Source organism: Macaca nemestrina, chromosome 12, assembly GCF_043159975.1.
Source record: "Macaca nemestrina isolate mMacNem1 chromosome 12, mMacNem.hap1, whole genome shotgun sequence".
In the NCBI taxonomy this organism is placed as follows: domain Eukaryota; kingdom Metazoa; phylum Chordata; class Mammalia; order Primates; family Cercopithecidae; genus Macaca; species Macaca nemestrina.
The window spans coordinates 11,684,742-11,711,704 of record NC_092136.1 but is presented as its reverse complement, the minus strand read 5'-3'; the positions used below and the strand labels follow the sequence as shown (position 1 = coordinate 11,711,704).

The 26,963-nt window shown below is 44.7% G+C and overlaps 1 protein-coding gene across 1 annotated transcript in view; it reads left to right on the top strand.

Moving 5' to 3' along the window:
• LOC105469439 (asparaginase and isoaspartyl peptidase 1) overlaps nt 1-26,388 on the top strand; it is a 32,546-nt gene extending 6,158 nt beyond the window's left edge. The window contains exons 3-7 of the mRNA XM_011720436.3: nt 9,516-9,658; nt 10,181-10,338; nt 22,148-22,266; nt 24,521-24,631; nt 25,074-26,388. Coding sequence (XP_011718738.2) covers nt 9,516-9,658; nt 10,181-10,338; nt 22,148-22,266; nt 24,521-24,631; nt 25,074-25,279 — 737 coding nt within the window. The 3' untranslated portion in view covers nt 25,280-26,388. The remainder of the gene's footprint in view (nt 1-9,515; nt 9,659-10,180; nt 10,339-22,147; nt 22,267-24,520; nt 24,632-25,073) is intronic.
• Nucleotides 26,389-26,963: the final 575 nt, after the last annotated feature.

The following is a 26,963-nucleotide window of genomic DNA, read 5'->3' as shown; positions in this document are numbered from 1 at the left end:
TTGAGACCAGCCTGGCCAACATAGTGAAACCCTGTCTCTACTAAAAATACAAAAATTAGCCAGTTATGGTGGCACACGCCTGTAGTCCCAGCCACTCAGGAGGCTGAGGCAGGAGAATCACTTGAACCTGGGAGGCGGAGGTTGGAGTGAGCCCAGGTCACGCCACTGCACTCCAGTCTGGGCAACAGAGTAAGACTCCAGCTCCAAAAAAAAAAAAAATGTTCCACTTAATCCACATCTTCACCAGCACTAACGAGTGTCAGCATGTTTTATTTTGGCCACTCCAGTAGGCATTTAGTGGAATCTTATTATGGTATTGATTTGCATTTCCCTAAATGGGAAGAGATATTTAACATCTTTTCATGTGCTTTTTTGTTGTTCGTTTTTTTTTTTTTTTCTTTTTGAGATGGAGTCTCATTCTTGTTGCCCAGGCTGGAGAGCAGTGGTGTGGTCTCAGCTCACCACAACCTCTGCCTCCCGAGTAGCTAGGATTACAGGGCGTGTGACTCCACACCCGGCTAATTTTTGTATTTTTAGTAGAGATGGAGTTTCATCATGTTGGCCAAGCTGATCTTGAACTCCTGACCTTGTGATCCACACACTTCGGCCTCCTAAAGTGCTGGGATTCCAGGCATGAGCCACTACGCTTGGCCTGTTGTTCATATTTCTTCAGTGAAGTATCAAAGTCTTGCTGATTTTTTGGTTGGTGTTGTTGCTTACTATTGAGTTTTAAGAGTTGATATATTCTAGATATACCTTTTATCAGATGCGCCGATGGGTCTGCAGATATTTGCTTCCAGGCTGTGGTTTGTCTTTTCTTTCTCAGTATTTTATTGCAAAAAGCAGAAGTTCTCAATTTTGCAGAAGTCCAGTTTATCAGTTTTTTAAAAATCAGTCATGCTTTTTGTGTTATATCTTAATATTTGCCTAACCCAGCATTGCAAACATTTTTCTTATGTTGTCTTCTAGAAGTTTTAGGTCTGTGATTCACTTTGAATAAATTTTTGTATAAGATGCAAGGTATATATCAAGGTTCCATTTTTTGTTTTTGTTGGGTTTTTTTGTGGCTACTTAGTAGGTGTATTTATTTGTGGGACTACATGAGATACTGTGATACAGACGTGCAATGCGTAATAATCAGGGTAAATGGGATAGTCATCCCTTCAAGCATTTATCCTTTGTGTTATAAACAATTCTATTCTTTTAGTTAGTTTGAAATGCATAATTAAATTATCAACTATAGTCACTGTTGTGCTATCAAATACTAATTCTTATTCTATTTTTTGTACCCATTGCCTATCCCCCCTTCTGCCCCAACCCCACTGTCTTCCCAGCCTCTGCTAACCATCTTTTTACTCTCTATGTTCATGAGTTCGATTGCTTTGATTTTTAGCTCCCACAAATAAGTGAGAAAGTGTGAAGATTGTCTTTTTGTGCCTGACTTATTTCACTTACCATAATGACCTCCAGTTCCATCCATGTTGTTGCAAATGACAGAATCTCATTCTTTTTTATGGCTGAGTGGTACTCCATTGTGTATATGTGTCATTTCTTTATTCATCTGTTGATGGACACCTAGTTAGCTTCCAAATCTTGGCTATTGTGAACAATGCTGCAGCAAGCAAGGAGTGCAAATAACTCCTCCATATACTGATTTCCTTTCTCTTGGGTGTGTAGCCAGCAGTGGGATTGCTGTATCATATGGTAGCTCTATTTTTAGTTTTTTAAGGAACTCAGGGTTGTTTTTTGTTTTTGTTTTTGTTTTTTCCTGGAGTGCAGTAGCATGACCTCGGCTCACTGCAACCTCCACCTCCTGAGTTCAAGCAGTTCTCCTGCCTCAGCCTCCCAAGTAGCTGGGATTACAGGCACCCACCACCATGCCTGGCTCATTTTTGTATTTTTAGGGGAGACAAGGCTTCACCATGTTGGCCAGATTGGCCTTGAACTCCTGACCTCAAGTGATCCACCCGCCTCAGCCTCCCAAAGTACTGAGATAACAGACATGAGCCACCACCCCTGGCGCAGCACCAATTGTTGAAAAGGCATATTGCAAGTCCCCTGGTTATGCACACTTCTGTCCAACGTGGCCACAAATCAAGGGTTACCATGACCCCCTCCTCAGGCTTGATAATTTGCTAGGATGGCTCATAGAACTCAGGAAAACATTTATGTTTACCAATTTATTATAAAGAATATGATAGAGCAGTGGTCCCCAACCTGTTTGGCACCAGGGACCAGTTTCGTGGAAGACAGTTTTTCCACAGAGACTCGCTGGCCCAGTTCACAACAGGGTGCACACCCCTATGAGAATCTAATGCTGCCGCTGATCTGACAGGAGGCAGAGCTCGGGCAGTAATGCTCACTCGCCTGCCACTCACCTCCTGCTGTGGGGCCCAGTTCCTAACAGACCACAGACCAGTACCAGTACCGGGGGATTGGGGACCCCTGTGATAAAGGATACAGATGAAGAGTTGCACAGGGCGAGGTCAATTCAGTTCTGACGCTGTCTATCTGGGGTCAGAGTCCAATCCCACAGGTTCAGGGCTCAGTCCCATAAGACTGTGTCCTACTTCAGATGCCAATCTTTAGTAGTAGCTTGTCACTTCTACTTCTGACCAACCAGCTATAAATCGGGGTTCCCGTGACTACCTCCTTGAGTTCAGTTAATTTGCTAGAGCAGCTCGCAGAACTCAGAGGAATGTGTTTACCGGTTTATTATATGAATACTGGATACAATGGAGGATACAGACAGATGAAGAGATGCAGAGGGCCAGGTGTGGGGGCACGGGTGTGGAACTGCCCTGCCCTCTTCAGCACACCACCCTCCTGGCACCTTCACATATCCAGCAATCCAGAAGCTCTCCCGTCATCAGCCCTATGGGTTTTTAGTGAAGGCTTCTGTGCGACTGAGTAACAAATGTAAGAAGTCATGTTTGCTCATTTCTACATGCCAACGTCATTTCACAAAGCCCCTGACTCTGTGACCATGTGCAGATGTGCCACTCTCTGGAAGAATGAAGACAAAACTGGATAGAGCACACGGCCTCCATGTCGCTTGCCTGAGTCACTGTATGTCTTAAAAGATAAATGGGCCGGGCACGGTGTCTCACGCCTGTAATCCCAGCACTTTGGGAGGCCAAGGTGGGTGGATCATAAGGTCAGGGGTTCAAGACCAGCCTGGCCAAGATGGTGAAACCCCCGTCTCTACTAAAACTATAAAAATTAGCCAGGTGCAGTGGCAGGCTCCTGTAATCCCAGCTACTTGGGAGGCTGAGGCAGAAGAATTGCTTGAATCGGGGTGGCAGAGGTTTCAGTGAGCTGAGATCACACCACTGCACTCCAGCCTGGGCATGAGACTCTGTCTCAAAAAAAAAAAAAAAAAAGTAAATGATATATGATCCTAGTCCTTGCCTTTACCTACACTTAAGATAACATCTGGGCCGAGAGTGATGGCTCACACCTGTAATCCCAGCACTTTGGAAGGCCAAGGCAGGCAGGTCACCTGAGGTCAGGAGTTCGAGACCTGCCTGACCAACATGGTGAAACCCCATCTCTACTAAAACTACAAAAATTAGCCAGGCATAGTGGTGGGTGCCTGTAATCCCAGCTACTTGGGAGGCTGAGGCAGAAGAATTGTTTGAACCCAGGTGGCAGAGGTTGCAGTGAGCTGATATCACGCCACTGCACTCCAGCCTGGGCATGAGACTGTCTCAAAAAAAAAAAAAATGGTAAATGATATATGATCCTAGTCCTTGCCTTTTCCTACACTTAAGATGACGTCTGGGCCGAGTGTGGTGGCTCACACCTGTAATCCCAGCACTTTGGGAGGCTGAGGCAGGTGGGTCACCTGAGGTCAGGAGTTCGAGACCAGCCTGACCAACATGGTGAAACCCCGTCTCTACTAAAACTACAAAAATTAGCCAGGCATAGTGGTGAGTGCCTGTAATCCCAGCTACTCGGGAGGCTGAGGCACGAGAATCACTTGAACCCAAGAGACGGAGATTGTGGTGAGCCAGGATGAAGCTGAATTTGTCTCACGCCAAGTACTCCAGCCTGGGCGACAGAGCGAGACTCCGTCTCAAAAAAAAAAAGGTTAACATCTGACAGGATTAGTGATTATACATACCTCTGTCATCTATAGCCAGATGCACTCTTGCACCCAAACTTTGATGTGATTCTGCTTTAATGTAACTTCTGAGCAAGTCTCATGTAACCTCCGAGCCTGTACTAACCCTCCACAACCTGTGTATCAGCTGTGAGCGGAGACACGGTTTGGGAGCAGTTTGAAGCACCTCTCTGAAGGACCCCTCCGTACTGTAGTCATCAGTCTGTAGTCCTCAGTAAGATTTCTAAATAAAATGAATTCTTTAAAAGCTCAATTATTTTTTTCTCTAGTTGACATTTCATGGCATAGGCACAGTTGATTAAATCGTTGGCCATTAGTTATCAACCTTCAGCCTCTCTCCCTGTCCCCGGAGGTAGAGAGGTGAGACTGAAAGTTCTGGCCCTCTAATCACACGGTTGGTTCCCTGGCAACCAGCTCCCCATTTTGAGGTTATCCAGCCCCTAACCATCGGTCATCTCGTTGGCATACAAAAAGATGCTTTACCACTTTGGAGCTTCCAAGTGTTTTGGGAGCTGTGTGTCAGGAAACAGGAAGACCAAACTTTGTGTCCAGGCCTTCCACATCTGTGGATTTACCTAATCTCAGGTTGAAAATATTTGGGGAAAAAAAAATCCATAGAAGCGTGCCTTTGCAGGCCAGGTGTGGTGGCTCATGACTAATCCCAGCACTTTGGGAGGCTGAGGCGGGTGGATCACCTGAGGTCATGAGGTCGAGGCCAGCCTGGCCAACATGCGAAACCCCATCTCTACTATAAATACAAAAATTAGCCGGGCGTCGTGGCTCACACCTGTAATCCCAGCTACTCGGGAGGCTGAGGCAGGAGAATCACTTGAACCCGGGAGATGGAGGTTGCAGTGAGCCAAGATCGCACCACTGCACTCCAGCCCGGGCAACAGAGCGAGACTCCTTCTCAAAATAAAAAAAAAGAGAAATGAAAGGGGGCTAAAACTGTCCTCTTTTGCACTGAATTGTTTCTGGGTGAGGCCACAGGGGAGGGGGTTGGCAGGTCCAGGTAGAGCCATGCATGTCAGACATGCATAAAAACCTAAAAAGATATTGCAAAAGGCCAGTCTGCAGTAGTGGTGGTATCTGAAGGAATGGTTGGCAGTCTGTGTCTACACCTCATTAGAATCAGGTTCCCCTCCTCCCCCAGCTTGATGAACTTTTTATTTTTTTGAGATGGAGTCTCGCTCTGTTGCCCAGGCTGGAGTGCAATGGCATGATCTCGGCTCACTGCAACCTCCACCTCCCAGGTTCAAGCAATTCTCCTGTCTCAGCCTCCTGAGCAACTGGGATTACAGGCATGCACTGCCACGCCCAACTAATTTTTGTATTTTTAGTAGACAGAGTTTCACCATGTTGGCCAGGCTGGTCTTGAACTCCTGACCTCAAGTGATCCACCTGCCTCAGCCTCCCAAAGTGCTGGGATTACAGGGTTGAGCCACCGCGCCCGGCCCCCTAGTCATTCTTTTAGGTTAGGCCTGCTGGCAACAAATTCTTTCCATTTGCCCTTATATGTGTTATGGACTGAATGTTTGTGTCCACCTGAAAATTCAAGTGTTGAAGCCCTAACCTGGTTGTGTTTGGAGATGGCCTCCGAGGAAGTAATTAAAATGAAGTGAGGTCATAAGGATGGAGTCCTGAACCAATAGGATTAGTGTCCTTATAGGAGGAGACACCAGAGAGCTTGCCCGCTCTCATGGGCACAAGGAGAGGTCATGGAGCAGTGTGCACGCGGTGAGATAGTCACCACCTACAAACCAAGACAAGAAGCCTCAAGGCTGGGCGCGGTGGCTCATGCCTGTAATCCCAGCACTTTGGGAGGCTGAGGCAGGTGGATCACTTGAGGTCAGGCGTTCAAGACCAGCCTGACCAACATGGCGAAACCCTGTCTCTACTAAAAATACAAAAATTAGCCGGGTGTGGTGGCACATCTGTAATCCCAGCTATTCAGGAGGCTGAGGCACAAGAATCACTTCGACCCAGGAGGCAGATGTTGCAGTGAGCCAAGATCACACCACTGCATTCCAGCCTGGGCAACAGAGTGAAACTGTGTCTAAAAAAAAAAAAAAAAAGGCCGGGCACTGTGGCTCATGCCTGTAATCCCAGCACTTTGGGAGGCTGAGGCGGGCAGATCACGAGGTCAGGAGATCAAGACCATCCTGGCTAACACGGTGAAACCCCATCTCTACTAAAAAATACAAAAAATTAGCCGGGCGTGGTGGTGGGCACCTGTAGTCCGAGCTACTGGGGAGGCTGAGGCAGTAGAATGGCATGAACCCGGGAGGCAGAGCTTGCAGTGAGCTGAGATTGCGCCACTGCACTCCAGCCTGGGTGACAGAGTGAGACTGTCTCAAAAAAAAAAAAAAAAAAAAGCAGCAGCAGCCTCAGAATGAAACCTACCCCTTTTTGGCACCTTCCTAATACAATCTGAGAGTGTCTTGATTTCTCCTTCGTTCCTGAAGAATATTGTTGCTGGATATAGAATTCTGGATTGATAGTTCTTTTCTTCAGCACTTGAAAATGCTGTTCTTCCTTCTGGCCTCCATGGTTTCTAGTGACAAATTGTTTTGTCATTAAAATTGGTTTCTGCCCTATAGGTAAGGTGTCATTTCTCTCTTGCTACTTTGAATATTTTTTAGTCTTTAGTTCACTGGTGGTTTGGTTATGATGTGTCTTAGTGTGAATGTCTTTGTGTTTAGTCCTATTTAGGGCTTGCTCACCTTCTTAAATTGGTAGATTTATGCTTTTTACCAAATACAAGGAATTTTCAGCCATTATTTTTTTGAATACTTCTCATTCCCACCCATTTCTCCTCCCCTCTGGGAGTCTAATGACTTGAATGTTAGTTCTTTTGTTATGGTCCCACTGGTCTGCGGGGCTTTGTTCATTTTGGTGTTTTCCAGGCCCTGTTCTGCTGTTCAGACTGAGTGATTTCTAAGTCCAGTATTACATTTTTTCAGCTCTAACTTCCATTTGGTTTTTCTTTACATCTTATATTTCTTTGCTGAAACTTAATAATTTTTTTAGTTATTTCATGTTCATTGAAGCATTTTTATGATGCTGCTTTTTTTTTTTTTTTTTTTTTAGGGACAGGGTCTCAGTCTGTCACCCAGGCTGGCGTATGGTGGTGTAATCACAGCTTACTGCAACCTCGAACCCCTGGGTCAAGTGATTCTCTTGCCTCAGCCTCCCAAGTAGCTAGGGCTTTGAGTGTGTGCTACTATGCCAAGCTAATTTTTTTGTTTTTTAAAGATGGGGTCTTGCTATGTTGGCCAAGTTGGTCTTGAATTCCTGGCCTCAAGAGATGCTTTTGCCTTTGCCTCAATCCCAAAGTGCTGGGATTACAAAGCACAGGTATGAGCCACCATGCCTGGCCAATGGCTGCTTTAAAATTGCTGTCAGGTAATTCCAACATCTGTGTCATCTTGGTATTGTCATCTGTTAATTGTTTTTCCTTAGGTTGAGCTGTTCTTGGTTCTTCGTATGATGAGTGATTTTCTCTTGGACTCTAGACATTTTGCATATTATGTTTTAAGACTTTGGATCTTATTTATTTAAATCTTTTATCAGGTCTTCTCTAACCTGTGCGGATCAGTGTAAGGGGATGCTGCCTTGTCATTGCCAGATGGAAAAGGTGTGAGCTGCTTTGGCAGAAGAAAGTAGATGTCTAAGCCACACACCTGGATTTGATTCCTTGCTCTTTACCCAGAAGACATTTGATATTGGAAAGTTGCCTTTTTGGTTTCCCCACCTGTGAAATTGGCATGTAATCAGGGCAGCAAACACTTACTGTTTACCTCCACATGCTAGACATTATTCCAAGTGTTTAATATGCAATACCTACCTCATTGATGGTTGTAAGGATTAAACGAGTTGATGTTCTTACTCATTTTACTCATGAGGAAACAAGCACAAAGAGATTGAGAAGCATAGCTGGACTGGTAGGCATTATCTGGGCAGAGAAGTATGGAGAAAGGGTGCTAGCGGTAAAAACAACAGCATGTGCAAAGGCACAGAGACACACAGGCTCCTGGCATATAGTAGCCCTCCCCTATCTCTGGGGGATGTGTTTCAAACCCCCAGTGGGTGCCTGAAACCACCAGTAATACTCAACCTTTTAGCAACTGGTTTGGTTTTTTTCTTTTCATCTATACATTAATTAGCCACAGTAAGAGATTAATAACAACTGATAATAACATAGAACAATTGTAACAGTATACCAGCATCACTACTCTTGTGCTTTGAGATCATTATTAAGTAAAATAAGGGTTTCTTGAACACAAGCACTTACAGGTGCTATTGCAGTTGATCTGCTTGATATTCAAGACAACTGCTAAGTGACTAACAGGCAGGTAACCTATACAGTGTGGATATGCTGGACAAGGGGAGGAATCACATCCCTCTGAAGGATAGAGTATGATGGTGCAAGAAGTGTTTATTTCTGGAATTTTCCATTTAATAAGGGGCCATGGTTGACTAAGGATAGCTAAAACCCCAGAAGCAAGGCTATAGATAAAGGGACTACTGTATTCAGGGAAAGCTAATATTTCAGTAAAATATAGCCAAGGAGAGAAAATGAAGCTGGAAAAGCAGGTCAAAGGCCAGGTTAGGAAGGGCTTTGTACTTTTTATTTTGTAGGTCATGGAGTGCCAAGTCAGATTTCTCTTTTTTTTTTTTGAAACGGAGTCTCACTCGTCACCCTTGGCTCATGGCAACCTCCGCCTCCCGAGTTCAAGTCATTCTCCTGCCTCAGCCTCCCAAGTAGCTAGGATTACAGGCACGCACCACCACGCCTGGCTAGTTTTTATATTTTTAGTAGAGACAGGGTTTCACCATGTTGGCCAAGCTGGTTTCAAACTCCTGACCTCAAATAATCCACCTACCTCCTTCTCCCAGAGTGCTGGGATTACAGGCGTGAGTCACCACATCCAGCCTCTAAGTCAAGATTTCTCTCTCTTTTTTTTTTTTTTTGAGACAAAGTCTTGCTCTATTGCTCTATTGGAGTGCAGTGCCGTGATCTCGGCTCACTGCAACCTCCACCTCCCAAGTTCAAGCCATTCTCCTGCCTCAGCCTCCCGAATAGCTGTGACTACAGGTGCGGGCCACCATGCCCAGCTAATTTTTTGGATTTTCAGTAGAGACGGGGTTTCACGTGTTAGCCAGGATGGTCTCAATCTCCTGACCTCGTGATCTACCCACCTCGGCCTCCCAAAGTGCTGAGATTACAGGCATGAGCCACGGTGCCCAGCCAAGATTTCTCTCTTAAAAAATAAAATGTTCCTCTGGCAATGGAATAGAGGATGGATTAAAGGGGGCAAAGCAGAGGAAAATCTGGAGCCATTTCTAAATTCTTAATTCTTGCTTTTCAACTTCTTTTTGGTTTTAGGTTGTGGATCTGTCTTGAACACAGATGGTGAGGTTGAAATGGATGCTAGTATCATGGATGGGAAAGACCTGTCAGTAGGAGCAGTGTCCGCAGTCCGGTGTATAGCAAATCCCATTAAACTTGCTCGGCTTGTCATGGAAAAGGTATATGTGACTAAAGCAGCCTTTTCTTATGAATTGTTATCACTATACTTCAGTGATAAGGGCTCCAACTGTGTGGAAATACTTGAGATCACTGTTCTCCTAAAACATATATACAAAACAGAAGCAGTGTATTTGAGTTTCTCACTCAGCCAAGATTGTTGACTAAGAATCACTTGACCAGTGAGTGATTACTTTATCTTCCTGTATTGTCTTCATACCACATACAAACTGACCAGACCAGCTATTTAATAGCATGTGTTAAAGATGGATTGAGTTCTCTAAATTTAACATAATATGTAAATCGCATCTCTAGTAATGTTCCATCAATTGGGGTCTTTTCTTTTTTAATGCAAAAACTCAGTCAGGCTTTTTTCAGCATACAGAAAAGCAAACCACTGGAATTTGTATTTTGGATCCTTTGCACGCAGAGAGAAGTAATTATTTCAACACAGTTGGAACAGTTAAAAAGATTTAAAATTTTCAAAAAAAAACAATCATTTTCTCTTTTCTTTCTGGCCTCAGACACCTCATTGCTTTCTCACTGACCAAGGTGCAGCACAGTTTGCAGCAGCTATGGGGGTTCCAGAGATTGCTGGAGAAAAACTGGTAACAGAGAAAAACAAAAAGCGCCTGGAAAAAGAGAAGCACGAAAAAGGTGCTCAGAAAACAGATTGTGAAAAGTAAGTTATCAGGGGAACCCACCCCCAATAATTCAACGTAGTTTCTTTTCTATTTGCCTAAGTGTCGGCCGGTCTGAGAAATAAAGGGAAAGAGTACAAAAGAGAGAAATTTTAAAGCTGGGTGTCTGGGGGAGACATCACATGTCAGCAGGTTCCGTGATGCCCCCTGAGCCATAAAACCAGCGAGTTTTTATTAGCAATTTTCAAAGGGGAGGGAGTGTACAAATAGGGTGTGGGTCACAGAGATCATATGCTTCAAGGGCAACAAAAGATCACAAGGCAGAAGGTCAGAGCAAGATCACAAGGTCAGGGCAAAACTAGAATTACTGATGAACTTCCGTGTCCTGCTGTGCACGCATTGTCATTGATAAACATCTTAACAGGGTTCAAGAGCAGAGAACTGGTCTGGCTAGAATTCACCAGGCTGGAATTTCCTAATCTTAGCAAGCCTGGGGGTGCTGCAGGAGGCCAGGGCATGTTTCATCTCTTATCTGCAACTGCATAAGGCAGACACCCCCAGAGTGGCCATTTTAGAGCCCCCCCCCCCCCGGAATGCATTCTTTTCCCAGGGCTGTTAATTATTAATATTCCTTACTGGGGAAAGAATTCAGCGATATTTATCTTACCCGTTTTCAGTAATAAGAGAAATATGGCTCTGTCCTGTCCGGCCCACAGGCAGCCAGACTTTAAGGTTATCTCCCTTGTGCCCTGAAAATCGCTGTTATCCTGTTCTTAAGGTGCCCAGATTTCATATTGTTCAAACACACATGCTCTACAAACAATTTGTGCAGTTAACGCGGTCGTCACAGGGTCCTGAGGCAACATACATCCTCAGTTTACGAAGATGACGGGATTAAGAGATTAAAGACAGGCATAGGAAATTATAAGAGTACTGACTGAGGAAGTGATAAATGTCCATGAAATCTTCACAATTGATGTTCTTCTGCCATGGCTTCAGCTGATCCCTCCGTTCGGGGTCCCTGACTTCCCACAACAGTCAGTCTTACCTGTGGCTCACATTATTTGGGAGTTATTAAAATATGAAAGTTTGGCAAATACCTGGTTATCTACAATTCATTTGTTTTGTTATGTTTTTTGTTTGTTTGAGATTGAGTCTCCCTCTGTTGCCCAGACTGGAGTACAGTGACCTGATCTTGGCTCCCTGCAACCTCTGCCTCCCAGGCTCAAGCGATTCTCCTACCTCAGCCTCCTGAGTAGCTGGGACTACAGGTGCACACCACCACACCCGGCTAATTTTTTTTTTTTTTTTTTTGTATTTTTGGTAGAGATGGGGTTTCGCCATGTTGGCCAAGCTGGTCTCAAACTCCTAACCTCAGGTGATCCGCCTGCCTTGGCCGCCTGAAGTGCTGGAATTACAGGCATAAGCCACCGCGCCCAGCCTCTGACATGATTTAGTAGAAGAATTTCATGTATTAATGTATCAGTTATCTGGATTCTTCTTGATCAGTTTATCTTAAATAGACTAAACAGGTTATCTGTGATCTAGTGTACCTTATAAACATAAGTACTCTTACATAGTTTAGAGAAATCAGCACAACTCTTAGAAATTCAAATTAGTCATGTTCTGAATTACAGTTTTCTGTTACAGATTTTTAAATCCCAAATAAAAGACCACTTATTTAAAGCAAAATTTGAAAGTAAAATGTGAATATGGCCTGGGAGTTTATAATGGAATTTAATCTATTGACTCTGCGTACTTTTTAGAGTAATAATATTTAACCAGAGGTATACCTTGTATCACCTAGGAGCTTTTTCAAAATATACATGTTTAGGCCACCTCGCCAGAAGAATCAGGTTTAAATAGATCTGAGGTGGAAAGGCCAGACAGGTATGTTATAAAAAGCGTTCCCAGGTCATTCTGATGTGTTCCTCAGGTTCAGACTCTGTTTTAAAAGATTGGCGTTGGCCGGGCGCGGTGGCTCACACCTGTAATCTCAGCACTTTGGGAGGCCGAGGCAGGCGGATTGCCTGAGCTCAGGACTTCAAGACCAGCCTAGGCAACATGGTGAAACCCCGTCTGTACTAAAGATACAAAAAAGTAGCCAGCCTCGGTGGCACATGCCTATAATCCCAGCTACTCGGGAGGCTGAGGCAGGAGAATCGCTTGAACCCGGGAGGCGGAGGTTGCAGTGAGCGGAGATCCCGCCATTGCACTCCAGCCGGGGTGACAAGGCGAGACTCCGTCTCAGAAAAAAAAAAAAAAAAAGATCGACCTTACGTTGGCAGCTGTTGACGACCTGACTGAGTGTGCTTTTGTGTCTGTGGGCTAGAGTCATAGGAGTGGGGTTGCCTTATTCATGATTTACGTTCATTTTGAAAGATGTCACCACATTGCTTTCCAGAAATTCAGTAACACCTCTCCAGCAGCCCCTGCTGCTTTTCCACGTAAGCAAGAGGGGCTCCTGCCGTGGGCCCCGCACTTTAAGGACCTTCATATCATAAACACACAAAACAATTGACTTATTCCAGAACACATAGGACCCCTTTGTCACTCAAGATTGACACAGCTTGACCCATAACCCTAATCATTGCTCTTGTGACTAACACCATTCAGCCACCAAGGAAATCTCCACATCCCTTGCTCTGTGTCTTGGAAGCAAAAGGCACCTGAGTTCAAGGTTTGTGGGTAGTGCCACTGTTGACCTCAGAAATGGACATTGCTTTGGAGTGTGGGGAAGATTCAAACAGCAGAAGGACTTAGGTAAGAGAAAAAGACTAATTAATTAACTGGTGAAATAGATTCTTGCCTCACAAAGTATTATTTCCCTGTAGTGCCAGGTATCCATTTTCTTGCCTCTCTACGTGTTGGAATGTGTGGTTCTGAAGATTTTCACAGGGAGGGTTCTGTGGTGTAATGGTTAGCACTCTGGACTCTGAAGATTTTCATGAGTTCGTATAGTGTCTGCAGAAGTTGCACATGGGGACTGTTACTTTTCAGTTTGTGTATGGGTAGGTCTAGAACAGCACCGTCCAATAGAAATACTGTGAGAGCCACAAATGTAATTTAACATTTTCTAGTGGCCACATCCACAGTGGCTCACGCTTGTAATCCCAGCACTTTGGGAGGCCAAGGAGGGTGGATCACATCTGAGGTCAGGAGTTCAAGACCAGCCTGACCAATAGGGTGACCCATGTCTCTACTTAAAATACAAAAATTAGCTGGGTGTGGTGGCGGGCACCTGTAATCCCAACTACTCAGAAGACTGAGGCAGGAGAATCGCTTGAACCCAGGAGGCAGAGGTTGCAGTGAGCTGAGATCTCGCCATTGCACTTCAGCCTGGGCAACAAGAGCGAAACTTTGTCTCAAAAAGAAAAAACGTGAAATTAATAATATATTTTATTTAACCAAATGTATCCAAAATATCATTTCAACATGTAATGAATATAAGAAATTATGAAATGTCTTGCTCTTTTTTTATACTAAATCTTCAAAGTTTGATGTGTTTTACACTTACAGTACGTCTCACTGAGAACAGCCACATTTAGCTAGCAGCCACTCAGTAGCCACATGTAGATGTAGCTTCTGTAAGTGCACAGCACAGGTCTAGACAGAACCTGTGTGAGAAAAACTGATAACAGAGAAAAACAAAAAGCACCTGTAGTTGCTAATTCTCCATGTTAGCAACTACATGGACGTTAACTATTAGAATTATGAATGGTTTTATTTTGATGAAAATATTTAAAAGATGTAGTTAATTTAAAAAAATATAGTGTTAAAATTTTTAGCTTTTATGTATTGTATTTACTAATTATAATTCATGTTTTAATGTTAATAAAAATTTTGTATATTTTATAATTACTTTTATAACTTTTTGGAAATTATATCTGCAAATTACTGGGTTTTTTCTTTTTTCTTTTTTCTTTTTTTTTTTTTTGAGACAGCGTCACACTCTGTTGCCCAGGCTGGAGTGCAGTAGCACGATCTCGGCTCACTGCAACCTCTGCCTCCCAGGTTCTAGCAATTCTGCCTCAGCCTCCTGAGTAGCTGGGATTACAAGTGTGCACCACCACACCTGGGTAATTTTTGTATTTTTAGTAGACACAGGGTTTCACCATGTTGGCCAGGCTGGTCTCAACCTCCCACCACCACGCCTGGCTAATTTTTTATATTTTTAGTAGAGACGGGGTTTCATCGTGTTAACTAGGATGGTCTCGATCTCCTGACCTCGTGATCCGCCCACCTTGGCCTCCCAAAGTGCTAGGATTACAGGTATGAGCCACTGCGCCCGGCCAACTGTTTTTTTTTTTTTTTTTTAGATTAGCTCTTTATTTTTTGATGAAAATACATTCTCATTTTTTATACTTTGGATATAATTACATTTTACTTTTAATCCCTTAGATTATTGAAAATGAGTATAAGTCAAGATTTTGGTAGAATAAGAATGCTAAAGTGGAGCTCACAAAAGAAAAATGAAAAAGGAAGTAAAAATCTTCAAAGAAGCAGGCTGCTTGCATTTTCCAACACTGGAAGCAATAAAAGTAAGCGGTCTTCTTCCAGGGTGACCCACATAAAATTCACTAACCAGACCTTACAAAGGTTTTGTTAAATGAAGATTTACTTGTTAATCAAAACAATGAAAATTAGTAAGAAAATTGTTCTCACCAAATCCCAGTTTGAACAAGTCAGATGAAATCCTTTGCAACTTCATCTTCTTTACTAAAGGAAGATTTAATTGCTAATCTCAAAGAATCACACACAAAAAAACACATATCCAGTTACAGGAATTGAGGGAAAGAGGCCAAATAAACAGACAATTGATTTTACCGGAAACAGAACACAATGTAAAATACTGATGTAATATTCTCGAAAGAATAATACAATGTGTCTAATATTTAGCCAAGCCTAATCATTCTTTTCATGACACCATTAGTACAGTGTGTGCAGAAAACAATGGAAATTTTCTAGGTTTAGTAAAAGAGATTTCAAAATTTGGTAAAATGCCAAACATGTCATTAAGACAAAAATAATGAAAGTAATGATTGTTCCCTAGGATGGAGAATTCCAACAGATTATGAGTTTAATAGGGAATAAAGTGAGATGTGAAGTCATATATAAAAATTTTTTTGTCAATAAATTTTTTGGTTTTGTGGGATTTTTTTGTTTGTTTTTTTTGAGACAAGGTCTTATTTTGTCACCCAGGCTCGAGTGCAGTGTTACAGTCAGAGCTCACTGCAGTCTCAATCTCCCAGGCTCAAGTGATCCTCCCATCTCAGCCTCCCAAGTAGGTAGGACTGCAGGCATGCACCATGCCTGGCTAATTTTATTTTTAGTAGAGACGGGGTGGTGCCATGTTGCCCACACTCGTCTTAAGCTCCTGAGCTTAAGGGATCCTCCTTCCTGCTTGGCCTTCCAAAGTGCTTTGGTGAGCCACCAAACCTGGCCAATTTTTTTTTGAGAGAGAATCTTGCTCTGTCACCCAGGCTGAAGTGCAGTGACGTGATCCCGGCTCACTGCAACCTCCACCTCCCGAGTTCAAGAGATTCTTCTGCCTCAGCCTCCCGAGTAGCTAGGATTACAGGCACATGCCACCACGCCCAGCTAATTTTTGTATTTTTAGTAGAGACGGGGTTTCACCATATTGACCAGGCTGGTCTCCAACTCCTGACTTCGTGATCCACCCGCCTCAGCCCCCTAAAGTGCTGGGATTACAGGCGTGAGCCACCATGCCTGGCCCAAAATTTTTTAATAAAATAGTTACTCAGTTCAACTAGAGTGTACCATGGTACTCATAGTACCATGAGTGTACCATTACTGCTTGAAGAAAAGTCTGAATCATTCCATGTTTCATTGGCTTTATATCTCCTCCTTAAAGTGTGATTTTTTAATTACGTGAATAATTGAAAGAAAACTTTCCATTTTAGACATTAATTTCAAGGATTGTTGAAGGCAAGCCTGTGATAATGGAGCAAATGTGGTTGGTAAATGAGAGATGTACAAGCAAGAAGCTGGGCTAAGAATCCAGAAGCAGGCCGGGCGCGGTGGCTCAAGCCTGTAATCCCAGCACTTTGGGAGGCCGAGACGGGCGGATCACTAGGTCAGGAGATCGAGACCATCCTGGCTAACACGGTGAAACCCCGTCTCTACTAAAAAATACAAAAAAAAACTAGCCGGGCGAGGTGGCGGGCGCCTGTAGTCCCAGCTACTCAGGAGGCTGAGACAGGAGAATGGCCCGAACCCGGGAGGCGGAGCTTGCAGTGAGCTGAGATCCGGCCACTGCACTCAAGCCTGGGCGACAGAGCGAGACTCCGTCTCAAAAAAAAAAAAAAAAAAAAAAAGAATCCAGAAGCAAACTCTGTGGCGCACACAGCCCATCGTTTGAAATTTGTTTCTAGGATGCATGACCTCCACTGTGCCACTAGTGGTGATGCTTGGGAACAATAGAGGGAATACATGCAGTGTTTTCTAGATGTGCCCAAAGATGGACTATCCTGATTAAACTTACATTTCACCCTATAACAAGTCTCAGGCGCACCATGAGAATACCAACGAAATGCTGTTGAAGTAATTAAATTGAATTTAGATAAGAAGAATTCAGCAAAACCATAAAAAGTCTTCAAAGAGCAAATCGTGGACTTTAGCAAAAAGCAAAATTAATTTTGAACTTGTAGTATTTAGTATAAATCTGATTTCTATTAATAAATTTAACAAAACCATAACATATATATATATATGTATATATATTTTCTGGGAGTACCTCCTTTCTTATCTGACATACACACACACACACACACACACACACACACACACACATATATATAGCATAGCTACTTCACCTTTAAAGGATTTAAATTTTTTTTAAGTTTATAGAAACAAAACCGAAACTGCATGTGAGATATACAACAAAATCCAAGGAAATTGAAACAAGGGAAGAAAAGTATTTATCTGGCTTGAAGAAAATTCACAGATAATCCCTAAACCAGTTTCCATAGAGACTTTTTTCAATTCATTATAAATCAGAGCGTAGTATCTGAAGAGAGATCTGAACAAAATTGAATAACATTCTCCTGTTTTTTATTTTCTTCAATATGAATATACCAGCATCAAAACTTAAAAAAATTTATGTGCATCGACCTAGATACTGTTTAAAAGATTATAGAAACAACTGTAAGTGATTGTGATTTATATGATCAAGTTAAAAATTTTAATACTCTCTGCAGTCACAATTTATATATAAATCCATACAGTATTTGAGTGTGATAATGTGAAAATCAGGATTCATTTCTAAATCTAAGTACTGCTTTGAGAATTTTGTTGGTAATTCCAGTTGCTGCTGCTTCAGCAGAAGGAAGCTTCTCCAAATTAAAATTAATTAAAAACTTGCTAAAAACTATGTTGACTCAAGAAAGGTTTTCTCTTTTTTTGCCATTTTGTCAGTAGAATCCATGTTAAGTATAAGAACATCATCAGGCCAGGCTTGGTGGCTCACGCCTGTAATCCCAGCACTTTGGGAGGCCGAGGCGGGTGGATTGCCTGAGCTCGGGAGTTCACAACCAGCCTGAGCAACACGGTGAAACCCCATCTCTACTAAAAAATACAAAAAATTAGCCAGGCCTGGCGGCATGCACCTGTAGTCCCAGCTTCTCGGGAGGCTGAGGCAGGAGAATTGCTAGAACCCAGGAGGCAGAGGTTGCAGTGAGCCGAAATCACACTACTGTACTCCAGCCTGGGTGACAGGGCAAGACTCCATCTCAAAAACAAAAAAAACCATCATCAGTACTCCCTGGAATGAAGCCAAGAAAAAATATTTTTATGGAATAAATACATAATTTATTAAATGTGTCTGTGTGTGTGTGTGCGCGCATGTGTGTGCGTGCCATTCATCTGCCATCACCAGCCAATTAACAAATGACCCTGGTATGCACAATAATAACTAAGTTAAGTCATCATTGGTAGTTTGTCAACTTTCGGTCATGTGAAAACCACAGCTTTTCAATATTTTTCCAGATAAAATAGTATGGAGGTTCCTAAAGAAATTAAAAATAGAACTGCCTTATAACCCAGCAGTCCCACTGCCGGGCATATACCCAGAGGAAATGACATCACCATCTAGTAAATATATCTGCACTTCCATGTTCATTGCAGCATTATTCAAAATAGCCAGGATATTGAAACAACTACATTGTCCATCAATGAAGAATGCATAAAGTATAATGTATATATACAGTGGAATATAATTCCACAGTAAGAAGAGGAGATCCTGCCATTTACAACATGATACTAAGTGAAATAAGCCAGCACAGAAATATACTACATGATCTCACTTACATATGGAATCTTAAAAAAAAAAAAAAAAAGAAAAGAAAGATTGAGGCGGGGAGTGGTGGTGGCTCACTCCTGTAATCTCAGCACTTTGGGAGGCCAAGGCAGGCAGATCACCTGAGGTCAGGAGTTCGAGACCAGCCTATGGTGAAACCCCATATCTACTAAAAATATAAAAATTAGCTGGGCATGTGGCACACGCCTATAATCCCACCTACTCGGGAGGCTGAGGCAGGAGAATAGCTTGAACCTGGGAGGCAGAGGTTGCGGTGAGCCGAGATTGTGCCACCGCACTGCAGCCTGGGCAACAGAGCGAGACTCCGTCTCAAAAATAAATAAATAATAAAATATTTTAATTTTGGGGGGGCAAGTGGATTACTTGAGATCAGGAGTTTGAGACTAACCAGTTTAGGATTACAGTATTATTGGCTGGGCGTGGTGGCTCACACTTGTAATCCCAGCAGTTTGGGAGGCGGAGGCGGGCAGATCACGAGGTCAGGAGATGGAGACCATCCTAGCTAACACGGTGAAACCCCCTCTCTACCGAAAATACAAAAAATTAGCCGGGCGTGGTGGCGGACGCCTGTAGTCCCGGCTACTCGGGAGGCTGAGGCAGGAGAATGGTGTGAACCCGGGAGGTGGAGCTTGCAGTGAGTGGAGATGGCGCCACTGCACTCCAGCCTGGGCGACAGAGTGAGACTCCGTCTCAAAAAAAAAAAAGGATTACAGTATCTCCCCCTTACCTGCAGTTTCACTTTCCGTGCTTTCAGTTACCCACACCCAACCGTGGTGTGATGTTTTGAGAAAGAGACCACATTCACATAACTTTTACTACAGTATATCATTATAATTGTATTATTGTTAATCTCTTACTGTGCCTAATTTATCAATTAAACTTTATCATAGGTGTGTACATACAGTATAGGGGAAAACATAGTGTTTGTAGAGGTCAGTGCTAGCTGAGCTTTCGGGCATCCACTGAGGGTCTTGGAACGTATCCCCTGCAAATAAGAGGGGACTACTGTATTACATCTACTGCTGCTGTGAACACCTTGTGTAGGCTTTTTTGGTGAACACCTGTCCACATTTCTGATGGACAGATACACAAGTGTATAATTTGCTGAGTCATGGGATGTGCATATGATCAGTTCCAGTAGACATTGTGAAATGGTTTTCCAAAGATGTTGGTACAGTCAACACTAACAGCAGTATTGAATGAGAGTTCCGGTTCCTGCACATCCTTGCCAGGTTTGATGTGCCTCTTCATTTTAGCCGTTCTACTGGAGGGCGGGTGGAGTGGAAAGTGATTTTTTTTTTTTTCTTCTGAGATGGAGTCTCACTCTGTCACCCAGGCTGGAATTCTATGGCACAATCTCAGCTCACTGCAACCTCCACCTCCTGGGTTCAAGCAATTCTCCTGCCTTAGCTTCCCGAATAGCTGGGATTAGAGGCACGCGCCACCACACTCAGCCAATTTTTTTTTTTTTTTTTTTTAATAGTAGGGATGGAGTTTCACCATGTTGGCCAGGCTGGTCTCAAACTCCTGACCTCAGATGATCTGCCTACCTCGGGCTCCCAAAGTGCTGGGATTACAGGCGTGAGCCCCCGCACCTGGCCAAGAATGATTATTTTTAAGATTGAACTGAGATTGTGTCACTTCTTAACTCAAACTGCCCAGTGTCCTCCCATTTAGCTCAGAATAAAAGCCTTTGCAATGGCCTAAAGGTAGGATGATTATATTCTTTAATGTTTAAACTGGAACTTAATTTTGAGAGTAAAAGTGGCGCTATTAATAATACAGCCATGACAGCAGGCATAAATTTGAACTGGCCTGGGTAACTGGTGTGTGTGGTCACCCCACTTGTCAGAGATGTTGTGATCTGGCCTTGGCTGTCCCTCCGATCATTCTCCTACCACGCTCTCCCTCATTTTATTCTCTCCAACCATGCTTGCCTCCTTCAAATTCCACACACGTGACAGGCATGTTTGTGCGTCAGGAACACTCGTCCCCAGTAGCTGGCATGGCATGATTGCCCCCCTGTCCTGTAGAGACACCCTGTATAAAACAGCACCTCCCCACCATCACTCTTCCCTGGTGCTGCTTTGTTTTTTGTTTGGGTTTTTTGTTTTGTTGTTTTGTTTTTGTCACCTGACATATTACTGCCCTGTTACTACCACCGTCTACCCCAAACGCAGGCTCCATGGGAGAAGGACTTTGTTTCGCTTACCACTGTGTCCCAGCACTTAAAACAGTGCCTCAAATACAGTTCATTATAGAATCTTGCTGGTGGGTACGGGGTGTTCGTGTACAATTTCTTCAACTTCGTTACAGTCACGCATCGCATGACAGGACGAGAAATGCATCCTGAGAAGTGCATAGCCGGGCAATTTCATGGCTGTGCAAACACCATAGGGTGCACTCACACAAACCCAGATGGTGGAGACTAGTACACATCTGGGCTGTGTGGTCCAGCCTGTTGCTCCCAGGCTACAAACCTGTGCAGCGTGTGACTGTCCTGAATACGGTAGGCAGTTGTCTCACAATGGTATTTATGTATCTAAACATAGAAAAGGTACAGTAAAAATAGAGTATTATAATCTCATGGGACATGCAATCTGTTGATCAAAACATCATAGGTGACACATGACTGTATTCGAGAATTCATAATAAAATGTTAGGGGAAAATTAACTGATTTCATCTTTACAACAACCCCGTGCACAGGGTGCATAGGCAGGCAGCATCAGCGACATCCTGGAGGTTGTCAGAAACGCAGGATCGGCCGGACGAGGTGGCCCACGCCTGTAATCCCAGCACTTTGGGAGTCCAAGGCAGATGGATCACCTGAGGTCAGAGGTTCGAGACCAACCTGGCCAACATGGTGAAAACCCCATCTCTACTAAAAATATAAAAATTAGCCAGGTGTGGTGGTGCACGCCTGTAGTCGCAGCTACTTGGGAGGCTGAGGCAGGAAAATCACTTGAACCCGGGAGGCGGAGGTTGCAGTGAGCCAAGATTGTGCCACTGCACTCCAGCCTGGACGACAGAGTGAGACTTCATCTCACAAAAAAAAAAAAAAAAAACTGCAGGATTTTGGGTCCACCCGGTATCTACCAACTCACTTTTTCCTTTCCTTTCTCCTCTTGGTGGCAGCTTCAGAATCTCTGTGGGCCCAAGGATCCAAGGGATTCTTATATGCACTAAAGTTTGAGATGCACTCTTACTTTTATCCCCATTTTATGATGGAGACAGTGAGACACAAATTAAAACTTAAGGTCACAGCTAGAAAACGGTGGTGTTGGGATTGGATGTACTCTTAAAGCTGAGTGGTAGAGGAGTGCCCAGCGATCCTCCTGTAGCTTCCACGTAGAATGAGAAGCAAGCAGGCTCTGTCTAGAATGTTGGAATGGGTGCCCCATCTGCCATTAACATCTAACATGAGACTTTAAGTGGTTTTAAGCTACGCTATTGGTTATGGGGTTCATTCTCATTTTCAACCTGTCGCTTTTTTCCTGTTTATTTTCGGCAGAAACCTGGGAACCGTGGGTGCTGTTGCCTTGGACTTCAAAGGGAATGTAGCCTACGCAACCTCCACAGGGGGTATCGTTAATAAAATGGTCGGCCGAGTTGGGGACACACCGTGTGTAGGTAGGACCAAGGGATGGCTCCTGCCCCTTCTCCTTTTCTCCCACCCTCAGGCTCTCCTCATTCTCTATTCCCTGCCCCTCTCCCTTTCTTGATGCGTTGCCTTTCTGCTCTTGGTGCGGCTCCAGGATGTCTGGGAGTGACAGTGGGGTTGGAAGGGGTTATCCGGGGTGCTGCCTTGAGAGAGTGTTTGTATCTGGCGCCACTGTTTTTCCTAGATTGCATGCGTTTTTGGAACAACCTGGGGAGAGAAGTGGAGACAGGATGCTAACGTTGCCCCCAGTCTACCCTGTAGTGATTCTGTCTTCTCTTTAGCCGCAGTTTCAGGATCTGCAGACTTACTTGAGTAAGGCTTACTCCCAAGACATGGGCAATCTGAGAAATCTGAGACTGCAGTTATTAGATTTGAGCAGCCTGAAAGTGACATACTTCTACAGACACATTACAGATTGAGATGTCGTTTACATTAACGGGGAAGCGCGTCATCTCGTTCCCGGGAGCGGGTGAGAGGCGGGGCCGGGGGGCTGTATGTTTCACTCCGTGCACTTTCACACTTTTCATGCAGGAATCCTCATGAACCCCTGCAGGTGACTGAAGATTTGAGAAGCAGCTAAGTTGTTCCATCTGCCCTAAAGAGCAGCTTATTCTTTCAGAGGAAAATTAGCCTTACCTTCCCTTTTTAATATGTTGCTCTAGTCTTTAGTAATAATCTACACTCTTGACAATTCTTGACGCCCTTTTTCCGTCATGAACTCAGAGACCGTGGAAGCTTCCTTAAAGAGTAGGGGCTTGGCAACTCCTCTGCTCCTTGGTGTATCACCCAAGAGATGTGAAGTAGTCTACCTTTCTTTCTCCTTGGCAAAAATCCCACCAAACTATGCCTGGTCAGTAGTGCAGCTTGCTTCAGCTGGGTTCAGACCAGACCACGGGGCCACTCCAGGTTAGATCCTAGAAATTAATTTTAAATTGAGTTACAGTGGTAAATCTTGACAAGAAATGGCATAAGCTAAATATTCAGAAGTCTTTGTCCAGCCGTGAGCACCAGGTATTCTCTGCCTGGCCTTCTGAGGAGCCTCTCCAAGGAGCCCTGCCACTGGCCAGGCCCCCGCCTGGACAGTCAGCAAGGACAGTGCTAGGCACATCAGTGGTCACCTCAGGCAATGCACTTGTCCTGAGAAATGCATGTGGCGGGGAGGACGCCTTCACATACCCAATGCCTGTGCCAGGATCGCCCTTGGAGACACCTGACCTTCTGTGGTCCTAGAGTAACTGGAAAGTAAGCAAAGACTTGGCTGCTTCCAAATATTAGGGCACATTGACACCATGGGACCTGGTCAGTTAATTCCCCAGCAGAAGCTTATAAGAAAAAGTAAAGGCGCCTCCTCCCACTGCAGCAGTTCATTTGCTGCCCAATGTCAGCTCCCTCCCGAGCCAGAGCCAGGGATTCTCTGCCTTTGAGAACCTGTGGGGCCTTGTGACAGTCCAGTGCAACATCTCAACTTCTGAGTCCTCGCCCATGTCCAGCATCAGTAAGCAAGGCACATATCAATCATCTATGCTTCTGTATCAACTGCGGGAGGGTAAAGGCAAACCCTTCCAAGGCTAAAGGACTCGCAGGCTGGTAGCAGTGTGTGAACAGATACAAGAATGACTTAGAGAAAGCTATAAGGTTCTTTAATCCAAGACCAAAATAGGGAAGAAATCTTACCAAAGTAGCTTTCACTCCAGACCCCCACTTAAGGGGATAGCCCAGAGTAGTTCCCTGAGGTCCAGTTATGCCCACCCTCAACAAATGCAACTGCCACCCATCGGACAGTGTGCATGGCTGTTAGGTTGTGGGTACACGTTTTCCCCAAATCTCTGGAACATGATGGCCTTGCTAGAGATCCATGTAATGCAGCCATGCTGTTTCCTCCTTCATAGTAGGTGGGGCATGAGGAGGAGACAGGGAGAGGGTGGCTTCATTGAGCAAAAAGGAGTGGCTATGCTTTGGGGCCAAGGAGACGCTGTCCTGCTGTAGCTGCTCTGTGAAAGGTCCGGCCTGCCCCTCTGAGGCTTCCTTTATCCTCCTAAATTCTGGGGCATCTACATGATGCTTTCTAGTCCACCTTTGCATCCGCGGATCATGGCTACTAACCTGACCTTTGTCTGTACTTGAGCACCCTTCGCGATTTAACTTCTATGTAGTGTCTGACTTCTAATATGGATTTGAATTTCTTGACTGTTACTGCTCAGAACAATCACCCTTTTTGAGCAGGAGCTGGAGGTTATGCTGACAATGACATCGGAGCCATCTCAACCACAGGGCATGGGGAAAGCATCCTGAAGGTGAACCTGGCCAGACTCACCCTGTTCCACATAGAACAAGGTACACAGACCACAGGACAAGTAACATAATTTGTGAAGATAAGTACATAGAAGGTATTTGATAAGTAAGCGTATGAAGTGTAGGAAACCCTTTCCTGTTGGCTACAATGTTGCTTTCAGGTCCTTAACACCTTGTTTTGACTTTCCGCCTTCCCTTAGGTCTGGAATGGGAGAGCATTGAGTACTGTTACCTTCCCCATCTCAGGAGAAGGGGCCAGTAAAGAGACCCTGAGCCTGGGTGTGGGAGGGAAGACGCCTCCACTTGGGCTAATGCTAGGGCTCTGTCTCAGGGCAAGGAGGTGAGGACCCTCCTTTTAAGCGTTCAGGTGTTCATTTACCAAAAATCCTTGCTAGCTCACTTGGGCATTTCAAATGGCAAATGATTTTCCCATGAGATTCCTTTCAGTAACGTGTGTTGTTTCTCAACCCCTCCTTGTTTTCAGGAAAGACGGTAGAAGAGGCTGCGGACCTATCGTTGGGTTATATGAAGTCAAGGGTTAAAGGTTTAGGTGGCCTCATCGTGGTTAGCAAAACAGGAGACTGGGTGGCAAAGTGGACCTCCACCTCCATGCCCTGGGCAGCCGCCAAGGACGGCAAGCTGCACTTCGGAATTGATCCTGACGATACTGCTATCACGGACCTGCCCTAAGCCCCTGGAAGATTGTATTCCAGATGCTAGCTGAGAGGTCAAGTACGGTCTCCTCATGAGACGTAGTCTAATCAATTAGATCTAGAATTGGAAAAATTGTCCCGTCTGTCACTTGTTTTGTTGCCTTAATAAGCATCTGAATGTTTGGTTGAGGGGCGGGTTCTGAAGCGATGAGAGAAATGCCTGTTTTAGGAGGATTGCTCGAGCCTGGGAGGTCAAAGCTGAGGTGAGCCATGGTTACTCCACTGCACTCCAGCCTGGGCAACAGAGTGAGACCCTGTATCCAAAAAAAGGAAAAAAAGCAGCAGCATGATCCTGACACCACAGATGTGGGAGACCCACAGCATGCAGACACTGTGGGCTGAAAGGTGGGAAGGGAGAGGCCAATGGAGGTGGAGGCGTTTGAAAGTGAGACAGCAGCAGCAGAGGCACTGGTGGGCCAAGTCCAGGTGACCCTCAGAATGTTGCACAAGAGCATCGGGGGAAAGAACCAGAATCCTTTAAGGGAAATGTTCTTCATGTACAAGAGAGTAAAGGGATTTTTCTAAGAAGGTTCAGCTCTTCTCTGACTTACCTGGACATTTCTAGATACTTCCAAAGGACCCTGTGGGAACCCATAGCTCCCTAACCTGAAGATGGGAGGTCGTAATGGAGATGCTGTGGGATTTCTTGAAGTTTCTTGGGTTCACAGAGAAGCCCCCTCACTTGTTGTTCTCCCGCGAGCCAGCCTCCACCTGCCAAAGACACTCTGGTCCTCGTATAGTGAGTAGTGGGGCTCACGGCCTCTCCAACAACAGAGAGGAGCTGACTGCTGTAGAGCTGGCCCCATGACTTCCTGAGTCCTCACCCTGTCCAGTGCTTTGAGATTCTTCCCACCTCCCCATCCCCCCAGCTGGATCGGGCGCTGTGCAGTGTGGTCAGCGTGGTGAAGAAAGTCATTTCTTTGGTGGACAATATTCCCCTTTATCTCTCATTACACTGGAAATGTTACTTCTGCTGTATCGTCCGTGCTCAAGGTTTTAGTCTGTCAGGGCTCACCTTCTCGCTGGAAAGAATTTGCTTAACTTGACATTCCATGTGCCGCTAATAAAATCTATTTTGAAAGAATAGGGGTGTGGTTGGGAGTCACTGTTGACAAAGACCAGAATGTACACGAGCTCTCCCCTTGGTTTCAGTTCCGACAGGTGTTACCACAGAGACCTGGAGATGAGGATGGTGTGGAGGGTGATATGTGCCGCCTTGTGGAGTACTCGTGAGTTTTCCAGAAGAACTGAACTTTTTCTGAGTGGGTCAAGGAAGAAGTCAAACCATGATAGGGTTTATGGCTCAGTCTTCCTGCAGTTTGCCAGCATCCATCCCAGACAGAGGTGCACAGTAAAAACCTCAACATGCAACAGCTCCCCGTTTAGAAACAAGAATTTTAGCCGGGCGCCGTGGCTCACGCCTGTAATCCCAGCACTTTGGGAGGCTGAGGCGGGCGGATCACAAGGTCAGGAGATCGAGACCACGGTGAAACCCCGTCTCTACTAAAAATACAAAAAAAAATTAGCCGGGCGCGGTTGTGGGCGCCTGTAGTCCCAGCTACTCGGGAGGCTGAGGCAGGAGAATGGCGTGAACCCGGGAGGCGGAGCTTGCAGTGAGCCGAGATCGCGCCACTGCACTCCAGCCTGGGCTGGGCGACAGA